This window comes from Silurus meridionalis, chromosome 17 (assembly GCF_014805685.1).
Source record: "Silurus meridionalis isolate SWU-2019-XX chromosome 17, ASM1480568v1, whole genome shotgun sequence".
Taxonomy (NCBI): Eukaryota; Metazoa; Chordata; class Actinopteri; order Siluriformes; family Siluridae; genus Silurus; species Silurus meridionalis.
In genome coordinates, this window is record NC_060900.1 from 3,900,601 (window position 1) to 3,924,098 (window position 23,498).

The 23,498-nt window shown below is 42.1% G+C and overlaps 1 protein-coding gene across 1 annotated transcript in view; it reads right to left on the minus strand.

The window, feature by feature from the left end:
* bin3 (bridging integrator 3) overlaps nucleotides 1-22,994 on the minus strand; it is a 43,509-nt gene extending 20,515 nt beyond the window's left edge. Inside the window, 6 exon segments of the mRNA XM_046871440.1 lie at nucleotides 4,480-4,616; nucleotides 5,481-5,522; nucleotides 5,525-5,541; nucleotides 8,124-8,164; nucleotides 11,863-11,911; nucleotides 22,849-22,994. Coding sequence (XP_046727396.1) covers nucleotides 4,480-4,616; nucleotides 5,481-5,522; nucleotides 5,525-5,541; nucleotides 8,124-8,164; nucleotides 11,863-11,911; nucleotides 22,849-22,856 — 294 coding nt within the window. The 5' untranslated portion in view covers nucleotides 22,857-22,994.
* Between the last annotated feature and the right edge of the window lie 504 nt (nucleotides 22,995-23,498).

Sequence of the window (23,498 nt, forward strand, 5' to 3'; positions counted from 1 at the left end):
ACGAGTAGAACGCCGCTGATGTCACCTCTTTATCGCGCTCGAAACCCCGAGGAGACGGACGGGGGATGTGAATATTCATCGAGAGGCGAAATGAAAAACACGGAAGCGTCGGGGGATGAGACATGAAAGCGGAGCCCCGGTTGGGTTGGAGAGCGCGAGAGAGAGGGTGGGACGCCCCGACAACATGAAAGTTCTCAGCAAACAAACATTTTTAACAATAGCGCTTCAGATTCCCTTCCAATGTTGAAGGCGATGGTGGAATCGGTGTGTGTGTGTAGAAGGAAAACGCCTCGCTTGACCCCGAGGCCCTGAATGTCTTTGAGTTGACGATCAAAATAATTTAATATAATATGTCAGGACTAAGTATCCGAGTCTGGCAAGATGGTGGGAGAGAGCACGCGAAGCGAGTCAGGCAGAGAACCCAAACAATGCATGATGAAAAATCAACACGTACGAGCTCGCTTATTAGCACGCAAACACTTTATTAAATGTGAGCTGTCTCCATGGGGGGGGGGGTGGTGAAGAAACATGAGGACTGATGGTGCAGCTCGAGCGCGTTGGAGATGTGGAAAGCTGGGTGAAGGGTGTAGCGAGTATTCCACAAGGTAAGCGCGAAGCCTGAGGGCGTCGCTGAAGCACCAGCATCGGTTTGAATCAGAGGGCAAAGGTCAACCTGACTCTCTTTCTCTCCTGTTTCTTTTTCCTTTACACACAGAGCTAACCCAAAAAAAAAAAAAAATGAAAAAAACGCACAAACCATAAAAAAATCGATAACCCCCCCTTCCCACCGTCATGGCCGCTAGTCGTTAACCGCTAACCGCTCGGCTTTGCAGGCCTTAAAGCTTTTTAAAAACAACGACTTTAAAATATACACACTGTAGGCCTGGGTTGAAGCTGCCTTCATTACCATAACACATTTCTCCTCTCCCATCTTTCTCTATCTGTCTCTCTCTCTCTCTCTCTCTCTCTCTGCTGCCCTTAAGCATTTTTTTTTCCCGGAAAGAGAGGTTTCGTTGTCTTTATTTAAACGCTAGCTCGATTTGTTTAGCCGCTGCACGGGATTTCACGTCCAGGTTTCGAATCTGATTCATGGAAGTCTCATTAATCGTTCCCGGCATCCCGGGGTGGTAATTCGTACAGGCGCGGTAAAGAGAGAAAAAAATAAAATAAAATCAGCTGTGCTAACATCTCTTGTCGCCCACGGCTAGCGCACCACTCGCCTGCCAAGTGCCCATACACTGGAATAGCAGGCCATAGAGCTGAGAGAGAGAGAGAGAGAGAGAGAGAGAGAGAGAGAGAGAGAGAGAGAGAGAGAGAGACATGAGCAGTGCTGCTGAAAGTGTTCGCTTTAGTGAAACTGACAGAGGGGTCAGTGCAGAGAGAGCGCATTTGCATCACATCTGTTGTCTGGGAGATCTGCCGTGCAGCAGGCTGCATTAAATCGAGCTGTACTTATAGCGCGCCTCGCGAAAGGTTGCTATATTCCCGCGAATGCTGCTTTATTTTATTTTTTTCCCCCGGCGAATATTACGAACGAGGCCAGGTTCAACCGGGCATGCTAATTCAGCCAGAAACGCCTCGAAAAAGAAAAAAAAAAAAAACCACTTCGAAACAAAAAGCTGTCTGCGGATCGAGGTAGGCATGGGAACATTTCACTGCAAAGCCGTGCTCGAGAAAACAGGCTGCTCTTATAGACTTTAAACAGTTATTACATAAATATCACATGAATATTAGTGTCCTGCTTTGAGAAGCACCAGAGGAAAAAAATTCCATCATCTACGGCATCTATGAGGATTTCAGCAACAAGTTAGTAAGGAACCAAAAAAATGAAAATAAATAAATAAAAACGCTCGTCGTCAGAACTGAGAGTGTAACAAAGAAGTGTAACCGATGCTAAAGACAACGTAGATGTAGTCTGTATTGTAGTGTTGCATCAAGATTGCTAAATTACAGGAATTTTCAAGCCTGGAAACTTTCAATAGGAATAAAACTGGGAATTTACAAAATTGCAGGTTCGCCTGTAACAGGGAACTTAAATGTAGTTAAAAACAAACAAAAAAAAAATCTTGCAGGATCATTTTGGTTAAAACAACCAGATTGAACGCAGGGCTGCTGAGGCCACGCCCCCTACATGCACAGTGCATTCATCCATAATTTCTTCGATCCTGCACACAAAATAACGTCTAATAAATGTCCATGTTGGCGAGTTTTCACGTAAATTACATACATTTATGTTTAAAATGTTGTGCTGTGTGGAAACTATTGTGCAACTAAATTACAGAAACAATTCAATCAAAGTGTCATTTTGTAAAATCTGTATTGGATTGGCGTGCATGTCGACTTATGACCAAACAAAATGTTAATATTCATGCTTGGATATGATACGGTTTATAATATATGCCTATAAATTCCTGGTAAGTTTCCAACTTGGAATAATTTCCCATGGAAAGTTTCCGGAAAGTGTTGAATCCTGGTGCTTTTGTGAGGCCGTGACCCAGTCGCTGTGGTTTTCACCGCTGTTCCTTCCTTGGAGCACTTTTGATAGACACTGTCCACTGCAGACCGAAAACATCCCACAAGAGCTGCAGTTTTGGAGACGCTTTGACCCAGACGTTTAGACGCCACAATTTGTCAAACCCGCTCAAATCCATACGCTCGGCCATTTTTCCTGCTTTGAACACGTCAACTTTGAGGACAAAATGTTCACTTGCTGTCTAATAAATACATCAACACACTAACAGGTGCCATGATGAAGAGATCATCAGTGTTGTTCACTTCACCGCTCATAATGTTATAATGCTATAATGCTAATCTTACGCCTGATCACTGTAGCTTTACAGAATATTGTTCAAAAAGTCAAACTCGGCCCCCGAGATGCTCCTAGACTATGGACTACCTTTGCCCCTGTGGGCGGAGCTTTGATAGACAACCACCTGAAAATTGAATCTTACATAATCCATTTTTTTTTTCCGCTCAAAAGGATGAGAAGAGAAGAGAAGCTTCAACACTTAAGACACAAGAGAATTTCTTTATGCCACCAGAGAACAAGACCCACAACAACGAAGTAGGCGGAGCGAATTATCTTGTGTTAAGTCACTAAGAATCGCCGGAGCTCGGAAAAAGCGACGCGAGTAACCCCGTCCGCTGGGGTATACGGGGTCAGCTGGTTGTCTGGAGAGCGGTTACTATTCCCCCGTGAGCTCATCTGCACTATATGATGCGCTTCAGGACATCAGTGGTGAAAAACCCGGCATGAAAATCAAATTTAATCGCTTATGGTGAAAAAAGGACACATTTTTTAAGCTGGAATCTTTCAATAGTGCAGATTTTGTCCGGTTTAGATGCCTAAGGAGCGTTTGTGTGTGTGTGTGTGTGTGTGTGTGTGTGTGTGTGTGTGTGTGTGTGTGTGTGTGTGTGGGGCAGAAGGGGGGGTATCTGTTGTGAGAAAACCTTACTCATACCCAATCTGCTAGAGGGTAACAGAGTTTATTTCAGCCAAAGCGAGAAACAACATTCGCATAAAATGTTTTCCGCTGCCAAACATGAAGTGCGCGGTGAAGATGTTGCGAGGCAGATTCGCACGTTTCTCCTTCTAATGTTTAAACAGGTACGGGATGGAACATGAACTACATTTTGTGTACTGCATTCCGACGAGCTGATCTAACCAGCATTCCTCGCCATCATTCCAATCGTGTTTGGGAGAATTTGAAGCAAGACGCAGTGGCGCGGCGAACGCGATCGCGTCTCGCACCGTTTCTGAGGCGACCTTTAAACGGCGTTCTTCGTTAGTGTGCGTCGTTATGGAACAATCCAAACCAGACAATGCAACTGCTGATGGTGCAGGAGGGGAAGAAAGAAAAGGGGGGAAACTTGAAAGCACAAAACAGTTACAATACTAGGTAAAGTAAAAAATAAAAAGAATATATACACACACACACACACACACACACACACACACACACACACACACACACACACACACACACACAGGTCCCCGAGTTACGATGTTTACGACTTACGATCTTCAGATGACCTTTTTACGTGGCAAGCGAACGTAGCTGCAAATGCTTCTGCCCAAACCGGTGCTCATGCACACACCCTCTGCCACTATCATATACATATAAATATATTTAGAGTTTAAACAGTACAAGTAGTGTAAATTCTCTAAATTATGTACCCCACACTACCCCATACTGATCACCATTCTTAAAGACTCTTGGGTAGGTCAGGGCATGTCATGACTTACGATGTTTCCAAGTTAGGATGTGGTCATCGGAACGTATCTCCAGTCGAGGACTACCAGTGTGTGTGTGTGTGTGTGTGTGTGTGTGCGTGCAATATATATATATATATCAACCTGCTGATACAGAGAGGTGTGTGTGTGTGTGTGTGTGTGTGTGTGTGTGTGTGTGTGTGTCCCTGATCGATAAAGAGATGTGTAGAAAAATCAATGCGGCCACGACCTTCTCCAGGTCTCACCTTCTCCAGGTTGAATGCCTCCATTCGTTTCATGGCTGTATCCAGAGAAATCATAGACTCCAGGAAGGCTTGGTCCTGCTCGCACAGAGGGTTATTCAGCAAGTCCACACTGATCTTTACGGCAGCTTTAGACATCGCTAAACAGCAGCAAATAAATAAATAAAACAACATTCATTTAAATCGAGAAAAAAAAAAAATAAATAAATATTGTACGTGACGAAAAAAAAAAAAAAAAGAAAAAAAAAACAATCAGAATAATGAAGTGATCCTGGTTTGGGGTTGAGGTTTCCGGAGTCTGATTTGGGTCGAAGCAGACTCTTGGGTCTGATCCGAGCATCTGGAGTTAAAGCAGCCATGGCAGAAACGTGCATGAGCTGTAATTGGAGCTGGCACTCTGGAGCTCGATCGGAGCGCTTCGGATGAACGACGCGCTCCGTCAGGGCTCCTGCTTATCGCTTCCGACGTGCGTCTGATTAGTAGACGAGCCCTTAATTTCGCTATAGATAATCATTCTTAATTAATGCAAAAACATGGAAAGCATTGAAAAGAAATATTGTGGATTACGTTGCTTCAAAAATAATACTTGAAAAGTTGCTTTCCAGGCCAGAAGGTTTTTCATTCATTCTGTTTTACTTCTCTATATTGAATTTTTGCGATTGCGAGGCGGAGTCTAAACAAACGTGCGGTCTGCCACTTAATATGTTCGTGGGGAGAGATCGATTTCAACTGCGTTCCACACGTGAAACTAAAACTGCGTTCGAAACGGTTCGGTACGAACAAGTGTACCGTTACACCTCTATTACCTCACATACGTTTCTGAATCAAAGGATGACACGTCATGCTTTAATCCATTTAAAGTCACGTGCTGTTCCGTGCACCAGTTATAATACTTATTAATAGCTATCCGTTTCGTTTCTGCGCTCTGGAATGCAAGAAAAAGAATAAATCGTGCGTGCGTTCTCCTCCAGAAAACCCCGCAACTCCTCGGCCATGATACACACCGATATCGGCTTCTGTGCTTTTCTTCATGTCTTTGTGCAGCTTCTTGTTTGGTCTTCCAACCTGAGAAGGGCAAACAAAACCTTATGAGTTTACAACCACCATAATTCGGACACAAACGGAGAGAATAATCTGCATGTCATAAGCTTGAAACGCAAAATGAAACGGCGTGAAAGCGCCTGATGCTGAAGTTCGCCGATTCTCATTCGGCGCCTCGTGACAGTAACACGCCGAGAAGATCCAAGGAGATCATTTTGCACGGTTGTTCCCTACTGTGACCCTTTCGCACGCGCTCGGGGTGCTAACATCTGCAATTATGGCACTGTTGCAACTGTCTGCTGTGTGTGCGTGCGCGCGTGTTTGTGTGTGTGTGTGTGTGTTTGCGCGCATGTGTGTGTGTGCATCAGGGAGCTGTTCATTATATCAATTAAGCAGGAAATGAGAGGTTGGGAAACTCCCATGAGACACCAGTCACAGCGCACGTGGAAGCTTTGTTTAGGGCGAAGGCTGGAGGGAGGGAGACTGTGGTTTTAGCGAGCTGTGGAACGAAATGCGTGAAAATTGGAAAAACCACGGCGATATATTTTTTTTCAAATAAAAAAAAAAATCAAACAACAAGGAATGACAACGGCTAAAAATAAAAAAATAAAGTCGATCGAAATGTGTAAATAATTTTTTTTAAACAGAAAGACTGCCAGATGATGAAGCAACAGCCCCATACTAGGTGCTAATCGAGCCCCGGTGTCCCAGCTGCTCCGTTCTGTGCGCTAGCATGCCAACACCAGGCCTCAGTCCAACATGTGAATGACATGTAGTGTTACCACAGGTCACAAACTAGCATATTAGCTTTAGATATGCTAGAATATAAAGATGGGAAATTTGTAAGGCATTTCTGAGACTCCAGAGAAGATGAAACTCCGGTGAAAGAGATCACATCGCTAAAGTTTGTGGACGCCTGAGCATGAGATTGGCATGTGCTTTACTCTTATAATATGCTCCAGATGTAGATTTTTGAGGAAGCTTATAGAAATTCTTATGCGGAACACATTTTCTTCATGGAGCTGGCTTTGTGCACAGGAGCTTTGTCAAGCAGGAACAGGTTTGGGGGCTCCTTCATGCTCTGGCATCCAGAAAACATTCTGTACAATTTTGTGCCTCCAGCTTTGTAGAAACATTTTTGGGGAAGAACCTCGAATGGCTGGAAAAGTCTGAAATCCCGAAACTTTTGTCCAAGCAGTGTGTTAGTTCGGTTCATGTTTAATGAGCCATTAATCCGCGGTTCACGTGCATGCCTATTAAATACAACAACGCGATAAAGGAAAGACGTGACTCGATATATTATTATCAATCCAAGAGCTTGGATGTCGATCTCAAGTCATAAAGGCTCTAAATGTCTTTCAAAATCAATTTCGCCTTTCTATAAACGCTTTTTAATTGAAAAATATTCAACATTAAGATAAGCATCAGACCACCGCGCTGTGACTCCAGTCACAGACTTGTATTCGTCTATCTACGCCCACACTGTGCGTGTCAGCGCGATCCTTCGCATAAGGGTCCGGGGTTTATCTCAACCAATCGGTGTGTTAACACTCCTACTCAGGTACCTGAAGCAGAAAGGTGTAGTCATGTGACGGAGGATTTTCGGGTGTGGGGCGGCGGCTCGGGGTTTTTTTTTTTCTTCTTTTAGACTGAGAGCAGAGTGCTCGATACCGAAACTAAAATGAGCAACCTGGTTATTTCAGCAATCAGAGACGTCATGGAACGCTTGATATATTAGCGTTTGTGTTGGTTGCCGCTGGCGATGAACGCATGCTGTGCGTTATGTTCAGGATCTAAGGGCCATGTCGGCATGAAAACGCTCTCCAAAGCGGATTTTTGAATTTATGCGGATTAGTGTAGACGAGCCTAAATGGGATCTTTATTATGGAGTGTAGCGAGTGGAGTTAACAGCTCTATATACGCTATATGACCAAAGTATTGGGACACTTGATTTTGCAGCCATTTCCGGTTCTTCCCCAAACTGTTATTGCAAAGCTGAATGCGCACAATTGTACGTTTTTGGATGCGGGAGCATGAAATTCTCCCTTCACTTGAAATAAGAGACCCAAACGTGTTCCAGCATGACATATTACATCATATTAGATCTTTCATTGGGTCAGTTGAAGGTTCTGGAGGAAGATGTGGTTTGTGTTCTTGATATTCCAAAGAAAAAAAAAAAAAAAAGCCTTAAACCGGTACCTGATCCAGATATTCATCTCATTAGTTTCTTCTGTAAATGTTGTACATTTAATTATATTATAAAATCAAAGAGAAATGGTCTCCAAGACTAGGACCTTGAATCTTCAGGCATATCCTCTGCATATCCTCTGCATTCCTGCACTCATTAGTGTGAAAGAATTCATCCTACTGGGAGCCCAGCGCCAGCCTGAGGGCCTGTTAGTTCTTTCACCAGCGGATTCCCAATCCAGCGAAACTTCTATCTTTTATTTTCCACGCACACTTCAAACTTTTTTTTTTCTTCCTTTAGCACACCTATCCTATTTTAATAGATCATTCGCTACCGTCAAGAAAAAGGAGCCGTGCGCTGGACATATTCGTATCAGGGAACGCTAACGAAACACATCGCTGAACACCTGTCAACTTACTTCTGGAGCTTCTCATATTCCCGCTCAAAGTCTCTTTCAACCTGCGAAGGAAACAGAACACACAGAGAGATACGAGTTAAACAGACTGCTCTAGTTTTCGGCGCTTTGCTCTGCCGCGATGCGCCGTGGATCAGAGCGAAAAGCCGGTTCTCGGTTAATAACTTGTGATGGTGATTTGTATTTGGGTTGACGTGAAAACAGAATGGAAGATTAAATAAATCTGAGAGGCCCAAAAAACAAGCAAAAAAAAAAAAAACACATCCTCTTTTCATTTGATTTGTAATGAAGCAGTCCTGGCTCTGGCTGTCCGTGCCACGGTGCCGGTGTGAGCGTGTTTGGATAGTGTGTGTGAAGTGGTGTGTGAAGGTTCCTGTTCTGCGGTTCTTGTGGGCACATGGTGCAAATAAACAGTTTACAGGATGGTAGCCATGCAGGCTGCTTCAGTGACGTGCCTGTCCTCTGAACTGCCCACGAGTGGGGTCTGCATTTTGTGTGTGTGATAACAGGAAGGAGACGGAGGAAAGGGCCGAGGCGGACAGAGGAACAGGGTGATGAGAGGAGGTGGTTTTGCCCCCATCGATACAGAGAAAGAGGAAGCGCCTACACATGGACTCGGATGTGACTGTGTGCGCTTTTATTTGCTGGTTTCAGTGAAGCCCTGCTTGACTGAACTTGCTTTTATTCCTACTTTGTCTGTGTTTCACTTAAACAACATCCCAGTCCTGTAAATTTTAAGTGGACGTCTGTTCGGGGCACTTTGGATTATCCTTTATAGGTTCGCTCAATAAAAAAAAAACTATATTTCATAGCGTGATGGTATTTTTCTGAAAACAGCTGGAATGTTCAGACACACAATAATTAAACTTTTAGTGGAAGATGTTTTGAGTGCTGGGACGGCCGCTGTCCTGTCCACTCCGGAAATGTCTCCGTGGTGAGCGCCCTGGGGAATGTTTGCAGGCCAGTCACGCTCGATTTCAGCGAGAAAAAGTGCTGTCTGTCTGCCGAGAACGTCGAGGGAAATTCGTTTGGGAATAAATACACAAAAAGTTCACTCATTTACATTTTTTTGTTTTTATCCTACATTCTGTAAAGCTGCTTTGAGACACTGTCCATTGTGAAAAACCGCTTGAGTAACTCAAACAATTCATTTACAAAAATACATAGAGGCAACTTAATTAACATCGTTTAGTCCATTTAACTAAACACGGAGCATTGTGTTTCCCACGGACCATTTTTACTGACGCGCCACCCGCTAAACTCTGGACTGCTCTGGACAGGTAAACACAGGAGACACTGCAGAATTAAAAAAATGGAGGAAAGGGAAGAAAACAGCGAGGGATGAGGAAAAGATTCATGTCAAAGAACACGACAGAAAGTTTCCAAAGTTTGGGATCATTTCAAACTAAAACAAAGGAATCTGAAATGTATTTTAATTTTTTTTTACTTAAAATTACTTGTTAGTAATGGTGCTCTTAAAGAAAAAGTACTTCTTATCCAAATACTCGATTAATCGATAAAATCATTGTTAAAATACTCAGCAGCCCGGTTTGAATTGAATATTAGCTTATATAAAACGTGTGCCGTCTGAATAAATAATCCGGGAGCTATTTGTGATTAGCGTTAAGACAACACTGAGCAGCTGTTAAAAAGTGCCTTGCACAAGTATTCACTCCCCTCTTCATCTTGGCCATATTTGTAGTATGATAAGCAGTTCGAGAAGCTGGTCAGAGGACAAGCATCGCCTCCACAATCTGGGCTTTATGGAAGAGTGGTGAGTCATATGCAACTTTATTTGGAGTTTGTCAAAAAGCGTTTTTGGACACTCGGTAAACATGTGGAAAAAGCCCCGTGTCTGTCGGAACTAAAACGGAGCTGTCTGGGTTTGGGACAAAAAAATGCTACGTTTGGCAGAAACCCAACAATGCGCCTTATCTTGAGAAAACAGTCCCCACAGTAACGCATAATGGTGGCAGCATCAGGAGAAGGAGCTACTCTTGGTCACTTTGTATGTTGCCTCCATATCCAGTCAGTTGTTATTCTAAAGGAAGGCTCCTTTAGAATAACAACTACAAATCGAAAGTAGAAACACGGTACAAAATATACTCCAGTAAAAATAAAAGTGCTCCCTTCAAACTTTCACTGAAGTACAAAAGGCCTTCAAAATCTACTTAAGCATACCCAGGTAATATTATCTATTATGGCTATAATGTTCCTATTATCATTTTTGTCCAGCAGGGGACAGTAGTGAAGTAAATGTCATTCGTTACTGTACTTAAGTACCTTTGTTGCTTGTCTGTACTTGGGGAGACTTTTACTTCACGTCATTTCAAAGTCCGATATTGTTGACTACATTTTCCGAAATCAGTCGTTGCTTTTTATTTACAAAGAAAAAAACACAACTGGACAAACACGCAGCAATCCACCAATCAGGTTCGATCACACGCTCTGTTTTGATTGGCGCTTGGTGTCTACTCATCACTAACATACAGTATAACAGCAAGCAGAACATTTACAGAGGAATAAACGATGGAGGAAACTCCTGACTCGAAATCGCCACAACACACGTGGCCTTGTTTGTGTGATTCTTTTTAAGTAGGAAAAAAAGAGTTTGTTGAGCTCATGATCATTTTAATAGAAATTAATCAGTGTTTCAATCATTAATATCATTTCATTAATGGATCAGTGTGTTAAGAGTAACAGAGTCTTTTTACATAAACTGAGTTAATAAAAAAATAAATCAATGTACTTTCGATACTTGAGTACATTTGATGGCAAATAATTTTGCTCAGGTGAATATTTACAGGGACACTTATTTTTAATCGAGTCATTTTACCTACTGTATCTCTACTTTAAAATCAACTACGTGGTTCGTGTACCAATGTTTCTGACACAAGACTCTTTGCTTAATCAACTCAGTTTATGTGAAAAGACTCTCAGCACAACAATCTGTTAATAGAATCATAAGAATGAGTGAAACACTGATTGATTTCTATTACAATTATCATGAGACTACAAAACTATAAAAAAACAAACTCGGGGGAAAAAAAAAAAAAAAAAAACACAACTCGAGGAGTCAGGAGTTTCTTCTATCATTTATTCCTCTCTAAATGTTTTGCTTGCTGCTGAACTGCATGTTGGTGATAAGTAGATACACACCAAGTTGAACAAGTTTTACAAAAATTGTATCAAAATTAAAAAACAAACGAAGCGTGCGCTCGACCCTGTTTGGTGCTTTGACCAGTGAAGTTTTTATCCACTCATGAATAAAAAAGGAACGACCGATTTTGCAAAATGTAGTTGAGCTAAATGGTTTTGACCTAAAATAAAATAAAAGTTAAAGTAAAGTAAAGTTAAAATAAAAGTCTCCCTAAATAGAAATACTTCAGTAACAAAGATACGGGGAAAAGCTACTGAAGTAATGAATTACATTTACTTTTTCTTATATTTGTGACCTATTTTTATGAACATTTAAGCAAAACACAGTAAATTGTTATGTTGCTATATGGTCTGTGCATATGGTCATTTTCCGGGTAGACGTTTGGTGGGAAGTCCCCGTGCCAATGTGCATTTCAAGCATGCTTTTTTACAGCGTCTGAAGTGTCCAGATCCTGACTCCCTGAGAGATTAAACATAAGTTTCGCTTTCTCTGTTGGATTGTGAACCTGGCGGTCCATTGTGGTTCTTCCAAAAACACCAGAGGAACAAAGCACACAAGCTAGAAGTGTTCTGGTTACCTTACCGTCTTTGAAACGATCTGTTTCTTCGGTTGCCCGATCTTAAATGGAATCCTAGAAAAAAAGGAGGAAAAAAACCAAAACAACATTAGTCTTTCTTACAGCTGAATAACTTCCAGTATAATAGAACAGGTTGCAACTTCTTGGTTTTTTCCATCTAGGATTAACGAATGTTATCGTAACTATATCAACATTACGACACGAAATGTATTCACTCCAACCGCATGTCACATCAGACATTATTTATATACAGAGTAGTCGATTCTGGGATTCATGACCACAGCAGGTTCACGACGGATCATGAGACTCTACGTGAGCAGGAGACGCTGATTGGCTCCTACACTGCTTTGTGAGCAAAGCCCCCATCATTCCCACTACACGAATTTAGCAAACTTCCCAAATTTACCCGCCGCATGGCACAACTGGGATTTGAACTTTGGATGTCACTTGGGACCTTCAAAACCTCGAATAGTGCACATCTATGATGTAGACTACAAAGGCAATTGTTAAGGTGTTGTGTCTGAAATTTTCATTTCAAAGAAGGCAAATTAATTCAACCACATTTTTGCATTCTAAAGGCCCCATATCAGGACCGTTAAAAGCAGACAAGGTACATTATGAAGGGTGTACAAGGGAACAAGACACACTATGAAGGGTGTACAAGGAAACGAGGTACATTATGAAGAGAGTACAAGGGAATGAGGTACATTATGAAGGGTGTACAAGGGAACGAGGTACATTATGAAGGGGGTACATTATAAAGGGTGTACAAGGGAACGAGGTACACTATGAAGGGTGTACAAGGGAACGAGGTACACAATGAACGGTGTACAAGGGAACGAGGTACACTATGAAGGGTGTACAAGGAACGAGGTACACTATGAAGGGTGTACAAGGAACGAGGTACATTATGAAGGGGTACAAGGGAACGAGGTACACTATGAAGGGTGTACAAGGAACAAGGTACATTTTGGAGGGTGTACAAGGAACGAGGTACACTATGAAGGGTGTACAAGGGAACTAGGTACACTATGAAGGTTGTACAAGGGAAGGAGGTACAATATGGAGGGTGTACAAGGGAACAAGGTACATTATGGAGGGTGTACAAGGAACAAGACACACTATGAAGGGTGTACAAGGAACGAGGTACATTATGAAGGGTGTACAAGGAACGAGGTACATTATGAAGGGGTACATTATAAAGGGTGTACAAGGAACGAGGTACACTATGAAGGGTGTACAAGGGAACGAGGTACACTATGAAGGGTGTACAAGGGAACGAGGTACACTATGAAGGGTGTACAAGGGAACGAGGTACACTATGAAGGGTGTACAAGGGAAGGAGGTACAATATGGAGGGTGTACAAGGGAACAAGGTACATTTTGGAGGGTGTACAAGGGAACGAGGTACACTATGAAGGGTGTACAAGGGAACTAGGTACACTATGAAGGTGTACAAGGAAGGAGGTACAATATGGAGGGTGTACAAGGGAACAAGGTACATTATGGAGGGTGTACAAGGGAACAAGGTACACTATGAAGGGTGTACAAGGAAACGAGGTACATTAAAAGGGTGAACAAGGGAACGAGGTACATTAAAAGGGTGAACAAGGGAACGAGGTACATTATAAAGGGTGTACAAGGGAACGAGGTACATTATAAAGGGTGTACAAGGGAACGAGGTACACTATGAAGGGTGTACAAGGGAACGAGGTACACTATGAAGGGTGTACAAGGGAACGAGGTACACTATGAAGGGTGTACAAGGAACAAGGTACACTATGAAGGGTGTACAAGGAAGGAGGTACAATATGGAGGGTGTACAAGGGAACGAGGTACACTATGAAGGGTGTACAAGGGAACGAGGTAAATTATAAAGGGTGTACAAGGGAACAATGTACACTATGGAGGGTGTACAAGGAACAAGGTACATTATGAAGGGTGTACAAGGAACGAGGTACAATATGGAGGGTGTACAAGGAACAAGGTACATTATGGAGGGTGTACAAGGAACGAGGTACACTATGAAGGGTGTACAAGGAACGAGGTACATTAAAAGGGTGAACAAGGAACGAGGTACATTAAAAGGGTGAACAAGGAACGAGGTACATTATAAAGGGTGTACAAGGAACGAGGTACATTATAAAGGGTGTACAAGGGAACGAGGTACACTATGAAGGGTGTACAAGGGAACGAGGTACACTATGAAGGGTGTACAAGGGAACAAGGTACACTATGAAGGGTGTACAAGGGAACGAGGTACACTATGAAGGGTGTACAAGGGAACGAGGTACACTATGAAGGGTGTACAAGGGAACGAGGTAAATTATAAAGGGTGTACAAGGGAACAATGTACACTATGGAGGGTGTACAAGGGAACAAGGTACATTATGAAGGGTGTACAAGGGAACGAGGTAAATTATGAAGGGGTACAAGGGAACGAGGTACACTATGAAGGGTGTACAAGACAAAGTGGAAGAGTGCACAAAACATATACCTAATGTCTAATACCGTGGTAAAATGAAAAGATCTAAATCGGTGTAATGGAACGCCACGTCACCGACTGCTCTCAACACACTATTATTTCCACCCACTGTAATTAGCATTGCTAATGTGTGTGTATGATGAGACAATGTGTGGAATTTATGCAAATTAGGCATGACCCAATACAGCGACAAACAACTGGAGCTCGGGCCAGTCCCATCATGCACGCGGTCCGACATTCATTAACTTTAATTTCTACCTGCTATGGATTTTCGTTTACTAATCGAACCATTTTATTTGATCTTTATAAGGGACAATACTACAAAATAAAACTTGGATATATTTTAGAGTGGTACATGTGCAGATTGTGTAGCAGTACAGATTTATTGTCCTCTAAAAGTAACTCAACATACGGACATTATTGTCAAAATAGCTGGCAACAAAAGTAAATACACCCTACGTGATAACAGCTGTCCATCGTGCAGAGCCACACGTTCATCATGTTCATGTTTTTGTCTGCTTGACCATACAAAACTTGTGCATCTTGTATTCGAGCAGTTCATATTCTGTGCTTTGAGTCCAATTCTCTCATACACTCAGGAGAAATATATTATTTGCAAACCTTTCCATTGTTTAATAAAAAATAGAATAATATGTTCATATAAAGACAAAAATGCACTTATGTAGAAATGAAGAATGGATTATTATTATTTATGGCAAGTTCATGAATATCATAGAAGGTTCTTTGAAATGCCCACTGTTAGTTCAGTGAATTTATTCTGGCATTCCTAATGCACCCACACACACACACACACACACACACACACACACACACTCAGAGGAGTACAATCAACAGAAGCTAGACTTTTACACATGTACAGCTGACTGCGACTCATGAGTCAACCTGAAGAATGAAGCTGTGTAATCATCTCTTACATCTCGTCCCACACTACAACAGAAAAGAGAGAGAAATTCTCTCGCTACTTCAAACAAGAATAAATGAACTTATAGCATCATAAACAGAATCCACGTGCTAAACCATGACCGAGCAGCTGATCCCTAAATCCAGAGCATGGTTTGCTCTAAACCTTTTCTAAAAGTCTTTAAGGAGTCCCAACAAGTGTATGGTATTTCTAAGGAACTATACCTCAATGTGTAAACATGGCTGGCCACGTTTTAAAGCTCGGTCGTGTTAGTGGGTGTGTCCGGCTCGCGTGAGTTCACGTGAATAACTGGGGTAAATCAATTACAAAAATGTATCGAGGCAAAATACCTTTAGTCCATTTTACTAATCACGGAGCAATGTGTTTCCCACGGACCATTATTACTGACGCACCGATAATCTCCTTAGCATGCTGGACAGGTAAACACAGGAGACGCTACAAATGCACTAAATGGGTTTCACTTTTAATGATATTCTTGTATGCAAGAATTTCAGCAATAAAAATGTTAATAAAAAAAAAAAAAGTTTTTAAGAGACCCGTCTTATTTCCTCTCTTATAAGCATTGCTCTTTAATGAAGAAAAAGCGCTTCTTATCCGATGACTCGATGAAATAATAATAATAATACTAAACTCATCGATAGCAGCAGCCCCGGTTCGCACGCATAAAGCCTTTGCTTGGTGGATTTCTTGAGTCAAACGGTGGCAGCGGTGCATTTTATTAAATTTTTTTCTTCAAAGCGATCTCGTCTTTCATCGCTCTCTTAAATAACAAATCTGATCTGGCATAAGAAATAATCCAGCTACGGATCAGGTGTGTGTTTTCAGGGGAAAAATCTGAGCTCCACGGTGTCCCAAACTGTAGGTTTAAACGCTCGATCAATAAGAAATTTAATCATCAAAAAAAAAAATTATTATTGGTATAGTTTAAATTGAAGGTTAGATCCTGACAAGAATCCTGACTAACAGTATGGCATAAAAAGTAAATAAATAAATAAATAAATAAAAACTTGCAATAGTTTAAACACGAGTCCGAATCCTGACTCTGTTGCACCCATCCGGGGCAGAAAGCCAAGGATGGAAAACTGCCCGTAGGAGGACTGGAGTTACACTCCGCCCGTCAATCACGGGAGGGCCAATAGTCTCAAAGTCTAGAAAATCTGTTGTTAAAATCTAATTGTACTTTGCAACATGATTTGTATTAAATTTTTTTAATAAACGTCAGACGGAAATGACACGAATTGTGCGTTGTGGGAAATGATTGAAAACGAAAGCGTGGTTTTTAGACGCCGTTTTTTTGTATTAAAAAAGAGTCAATTTTGCATTTTTGAGAGCCGAATAGGGCAATCAAATGGAAACAAAAACACTTTTCAATACTCGCCATTCTTAATGTTCCACAATAATCCAGACCTGGAAATCGCGCTAATCAAATTTCATATTTTTTCGTACTTTTCCAAAACGCGTAGGAACCCTGCATTTAAATTATTCATTTTTAAATCTAATTAAATATCTACTTCAAAATTAAATATATTTTCTGTACAATTTATAATCCACACCACAGAGGCACCGATACGTCCCAGGTTAGGTTTTTTTTTTTTTTTAATTATAGTTTTTTTTTTCTTCAGCAAAAAGGTAGCAACTGCGCCTGGTCTTTAAAAGACTATATTTATGTCGATACTCGCACCAAAGTTGCTGCTTAATTACAGCGCAGAGTGAGTTTGTGATGGAGAAAACATTTACCTCCACAGTCACAGACTGTACTGTGGAGCCCCGCACATACACACACTAACACGTGAACACATGTACACGGGCTGTTTGTGTGGCAGTAATAACTTCCCTGCAGAATGACGGACGGTTGGCGATGACAGCCGATCGAATTCGGCAGCTGCGTCAAAGCAGAGGTGTGTGCTAATGAGACAGAAAGAGAAGGGTGTGAAAGAGTGCGCGAGGGTGTGTGTGCGCGAGTGCGTGTGTGCGTGAGTGCGTTGCATGTGCATGCCTCGTGCGACAGATATGCCGAGTCGTCATCCTGGGGTGTGCTTTTTCGTGCCGACGTCTCAATCAAGGAGTTCGGATTTGAAGTAGTGATTTAATGGGATTTATTCCTATAAAAATAAACGATCCGACAGAAGGCGCGCACACACACACGCGCGCATGCACACAGAGTGAGCGTACTCCTGCTTCTCTTGCTAGCATTAGAGGTTGTTCAGTTGTTCGTCTTGATTGATCGTGCGGCACGTTGACAGGAGGATGAAAGAACGCATCGTCATGGAAAAGTTTACATCATCACCACGACGAAATTCTAAACTCTGAGTCACGCGAAGACGTAACTTGTCGGATTGCTAAAGCCAATATTATCTAAACAGTAATCACGCCTGTCGAGTGGAGAGAGAGAGAGAGAGAGGAAGAAAGAGAGAGAGAACAGAGTGTGAATGATGAAGATCCAGTCAATTGTTTCTCTAAACTGATGACGCAGTTAGTTGCATAAATGTACCCCCCCCCTTTGTTGACAAACTGGCTCGTCGTGATCGCAAACTCGAATGTCGGGAGGTATTTCACAATCATAATACTCGCACAAAAAAAAAAATGAAGTGAGCCGTAATTATAAAATGAATGAGCAAATCCGCATTCAGGAGTGGGTTAAGGGTAAAATTGCACATTAGCCCTCGAGGACCTCGTGTTATTGGGTAACAAACGTGACACGTTGCGGCTTGTGGCTCTTGGACAGCTGAAATACTCCGGTTGGGTCTCCGGTAACACGAGAGCCATGAGAGTGAAGTTTCAGCATGGAGAACGGCGAACGCGGAGAACCTGTTGGTACCTTTCTTTATCTATGGATGGTCAAACGGGGCTGTGGTATATCGAGGTGTGGATGTATCCGTTTTACGCACAAATTGTTTAAATAAACGGAAAAAAGTTGCCAACACATCACATCCGGATCATGTGTGCAATCAACAATGCAGTGCTTTCTATTAGAGACAGTTTACTGTATTTTCATATACAAATTGTCACGTTCAGAATCGCTTATTTATTTTAAATTCACACATCGAGAATAGCTTTTCTTCTTTTTTTTAAGTTTGTGGACGCCCAAGCATAAGATTTGCATCTGCATTCCGACCATCCTGTTCCACATTTCGTTCCCGTTTCTCTTATAATTAACTTCCACTCTTCTCTGAAGATGCTCCACTAGATCTCGAAGTGTGCTTGTGCAGATTTCAGCGACTAGGGTTTTAGTAAGGTCAGGTACTGATGTAAGGTGAGGAAGCCTGTGGTGCAGTCAGCGTTCCAATTCATCGCAAAGTTGCTCAAAAGAGATCTTCCAATCCAACCCTAGAACATAAACCTTATCTTCATGGTGCACAGGGGCACTGGCATGCTGGAACAGGTTTGGTCTCCTAGGTCGAGTGAAGAGAAAAGACATCCTACACAATGGTGTGCCCCCAAATTTTTGGAAAATTGTCAGCCAATGAGCATGGACTATAAAAGAAAATTATCTAATCATATATCAGTAATCTGTAATATATGACCAGCAACGGCTCAAATAATTTTTACTTTAATTATTGTCATAATCATGTATCAGGGTTATGAATCAGTATTGATCATTCCTGAATGATATCCAGACACACGTGGAATTCAGCTTAGGTTGAAATTGAATTCTATTTTTTCCCCCCATGTAACATTCATTTTCAGTCTTTTATTACAGACACATTGTAAAGCCTTCTGTGGGAATCCTCAGCTTTTTGTCTTCGCAGGCTGGGCCATTTTTACGCACGCACACACACACACACACACACACACACACACACACACACACACACACACACGGAGGACGAGTGGTCAGTCTGAGACGACTGATCCCATGCCCTGTTAAAGTTCACCACCAGAGCTCTGGAGACAGTTGGGAAAAATGTCAGCTGGGGTTTTTTAAGGTGTGCCGGTGCTGAGCTTCAGCGCAGAAACTGCCCCAGTGACCCGAGTGTGGGTTTAACAATACGCTCAGAAGAATGAATGAATGCTACTGGTAACTGAATGGGGAACGTGAAAACAAAAAAAAAGATTCACAAAAAATCAGCTCCCACACATGAGCGGAGTTACATTGGATTCAGTCATGGTGCAAAGAATGAATGAAGCACACGGATCTATGAAAGCAAGAATTACGCTCCGGTTATCAGCTTCTAATGCCAAGGGCTGAATCTGACTCATTTTCCGGTTTCATTATCCCTTAGTGTGAATGCAATGCTTACAGACACACTTCTTTATTAGATGCGCACACTTCTAGCTAGATTTTGGAATTAGCGACCAACCGCCAAAGACAGAACAGCATCGAGGATATTTCACTGCCGTTTCTATTGGCCAATTCAAAGTAGATAAAGGTGACATCAGCTATACAAAAGAACCAGATTCAGGCCAATTTGTGGCCATACTGTAAACAAAATTGGATTTTCTGTAGTGTTAGGATTTCCCTGGCCTTTAGACAGGTAAGGTCCATTATAAAAAAAACTCAATGTGGGGTGGAAGAACTTCAGCGGGATTAAAGGACGCAAATCCAGACTGCACCAGGTAACGTTATTTCCACTACCATGTATGTGGACTGTTGCTCCAGTATCTGCTCCGTACACCATAAAAGATGGGAAAAAGTTTCCTCGTATGCTGTAACAAAGATTTTCTTTGAGCCGCTGCAGATGCTTTTGCGTAAAGTCTCGAGCTCGACTCGCGATACGCATTATGCCACATCAGCAAGGCTGGAAAAGCCAGCGCTGGCCTCTGAAGCACAGGGATCTTAACAATAAGCAGCACACAAGGCTCGGTTGATGCCGAGTGTGACCCCGCGACCCTGGAGTCATGGTGACAGCGTCACTGGGTCCAGTTGGTTGGCTTGTGTGGAATGCGGCGGTCACACAGAACCACAAAAGATCCTTTCAGCGAGTGACCGCGTCGGCCGGCGACCCAACACTGGCCGTGTGTGCGACGAGGAAGCGGCTGCTTCCACCCGCTGACGTCACGACCCGCGGCCGTGACGTCACGCTGGCTGCCACGTCGGCTGGGCCTGCACGCACGATTCGCAAATCTGCAGCTTACAGTGGCAATTCAGTGATAATGTGCTGATGCTGATTTATTCGGTTTGGTATCTTCATGGGAAAGGGGGATTTATTAATGATGGACTGCTGGCATTTTAAAGAAGAAGGGTCATGTTGCAGGGCAGAGATCCACAGGGTTACAGAGCCAGAGACCTAGAATCTAAAATGTAAAAGACAGAATGACGTCCGTCACTGAACTGGGAAACGGAACTGTATTTAATCGTGACATTTGCAGATGTACGTCGCGATGGTCTGTATAGTGTATTAAAGAGAGGAAAGAACAGTAAAGGGCTGTGATTCAGCACGGAGTTACTGTGTTCTCCATTATCGGTCCACATTGCAACATGAAAGACTTTTACATTTAAGTACAGAGTTTCAAACAGCTCTGTTTTCGCTGGACAGGAACATCACCCAGGTTTGGAGAGGAAGCCAAGTCCATAATAAGTCGTATAAATCTGCGAATGCAAACTTTTCTCTACAGATTGACCCTCCAGTCAACACTGAACAAGAGTTTTTGTGCAGCAAAAAGAAAAAAGAAAAACCAGCAAAATAAACAAATAAAAATGTAAAGAGCTCTCGCACCGTTTCATACACCTGCATTTATCAAGACGCGTTTTTATAACTGATCAGGATTAATGTGGGTGCAGAATTGTTTTTTGGGGTTTCTGTTACCACAAAGTCAGAGGCGCACAATTGTACAGAATGTCTTCGGATGCTGTAGCATGAAATCTACGTGAACTAGGAGGCCCAAACCTGTTTCCGGCACGACAATGCCCCTGCGCACAAAGCCAAATCTGTCAAGATATGCTTCAGGGTACGTCTACACTGATCTGGATCAATTTGGAAAAAACGCTCCGTGTCCACAATCGTGTCCCAGAAGTTGCTTTGAAAATGTCTGAAAACCTCACGTTTACTGCTCCCGAGTAAAACGGAAACGCATTTCCGCCTGCCGTTGACTTTACTTTCCAGCTCTATGAAACATGGCGACAACGCCGAAAAATGCGCCCATTGTTTTTTTCAAAAGCCTGCGTTTCTTACGGCCCGCACACAATCGTATCCACTTTGTAGAGCGTTTTTCAAAAAGTCATGTCTAAAATATGCATTTGCAAACTGTAACTCCACTCACAATAATACAGAACTACAAAACAAAACTTAAACAATTGCAAGAAACAGATAAAATCTGTGCGACCCGGCACTAAATGATTCACAGCCTGGTACCAGGTCCACAGCCCAGTGTTTGGCGACACCTGCTTCACGTGGTTTGGAGTGGAAGATCTCCTGCTATAAAGCTCACCCCTATTGAACACCTTTGGGATGAATGTGAACGCTGACTGCACCCCAGGCCTCCTCACCTTCATCAGTACCTGACTTTACTAACACCCTCTTGACTGAATAAATCTCCAAGTGGTTAAAGCTCTGGGTTACTGATCAGTAGGTGAGAGGTTCAAAATCCGAGCTGCCACTCTTGGGGCCCTTGAACAAGGCCCTTAACCTTCTGTGCTCCAGGGGCACTGTATCCTGTCTGACTGCGGCTTTCTAATATCGCTGGGATATGCGAAGAAAGAATTTCAATGTGCTCTAATGTATACGTAAGAGAAAAGAAATCGAGTGGAACATCTTCCCAGAAGAGTGGAGGTTCTTAGAGTAGCGAATGGCGACCAAATGTGGAATGAGATGTTCAGAAAGGACATATGCTCAGGTGTCCACACACTTTTGTCCCTACAATGGACAATGTGGTGGTATATATAGCAAATAGATTTGTTTATTTACATTATATATACCTAGAAATTAAAAATACAAACTTGTATTATAGCCTTGTAAACCATTTAAAGGTTATATACAAATGACATTTCATTTAATTAATCCTGAGACATGATCACACACACACACACACACACACACACACACACAATATATATATTTAAATAAACAATTCTTTATGGATTATTTCTCTGTCTGAGCAAAAAAGACTCATTCACTCCACTAAACTATTCCTCATATAACACGCTTATAAAGCTGCTTAGTGACTTATAAGCCAAATATAATACTTTACATTAGTTTTATTAAATCGAAGAACAAGCACGAATAGTTATAAACGCAGATTTAATGTCAATAATCACAAAAAACCAAAACCAAAACTAAAACTTGGTGGAAGACGTTAGCAAGCTAATCTGTACAGACCAACCAAACTAGCCGAAATATCTGTGTTTTTCTATTAATAAGAAACTTGGAAGCCTTTAAATGGTCTTCAAATCGAAAATAAAAGCTCAACATTTCAAGGAAACAAACAAACAAACAAAAACAAGTGTTTTCTCTGAACTTATTTCGTTCTTATGTACACACTGTAAACATGACACGGGAAAGCTACATGCTAGCAGTCTGAGGTAAACGCTAGCTGACTAGCCTAGACAAACCGACCCTAATAGCTCGTTATTTATTCGAAAAATGCCCAGAACTCGTTTTATAGGACGATGTTAGTGGTACGTACCAGCTCATGTTGTCGTGTTCACTCCAATTTACCCGCAAAACACAACTTTATTCCCACACACATCGCCTTTTCTACCTGTTTCCATACAACTCTGCAACCAGGAACTGGTTAAGTGGGACCTGGGTCGCGTCCCAAATCAAGAGCAATTCATATCAAAGTGCACTAGATAGGGCGTGAAAGTCATTCTAACCGTCACTGGGTAGTGCACTCTTTTAGGGAACGACAGGTTTTTTCGTATTTGGTTGTTAAAAGGATAGCGGAGTGAGAGTTTCACGGGTTTCTGAGGTCATGCTACAATAACACAACAACCACACAACAATAATAACAACAACACAACATATTAACAACAAAAAAACAACATAACAGCACAAGGACAACAACGACCGTACAACAACACAACATAATAACAACATCAACAATAATACAACATAACACAACATCAACACAACAAAAACAAGACTGTTATAGGCTGTTCTTTGCGCAAGCCGTTCGATTAACCGATACAAAGGAACTGGACTGACACACACACACACACACACACACACACACACACACACACACACACACACACACACACACACACGGACAACCGTAAAATTGATGTTTTCCACAAATTGCTGTGAAAACAGTTTTTTAGTCTCATTGTATTT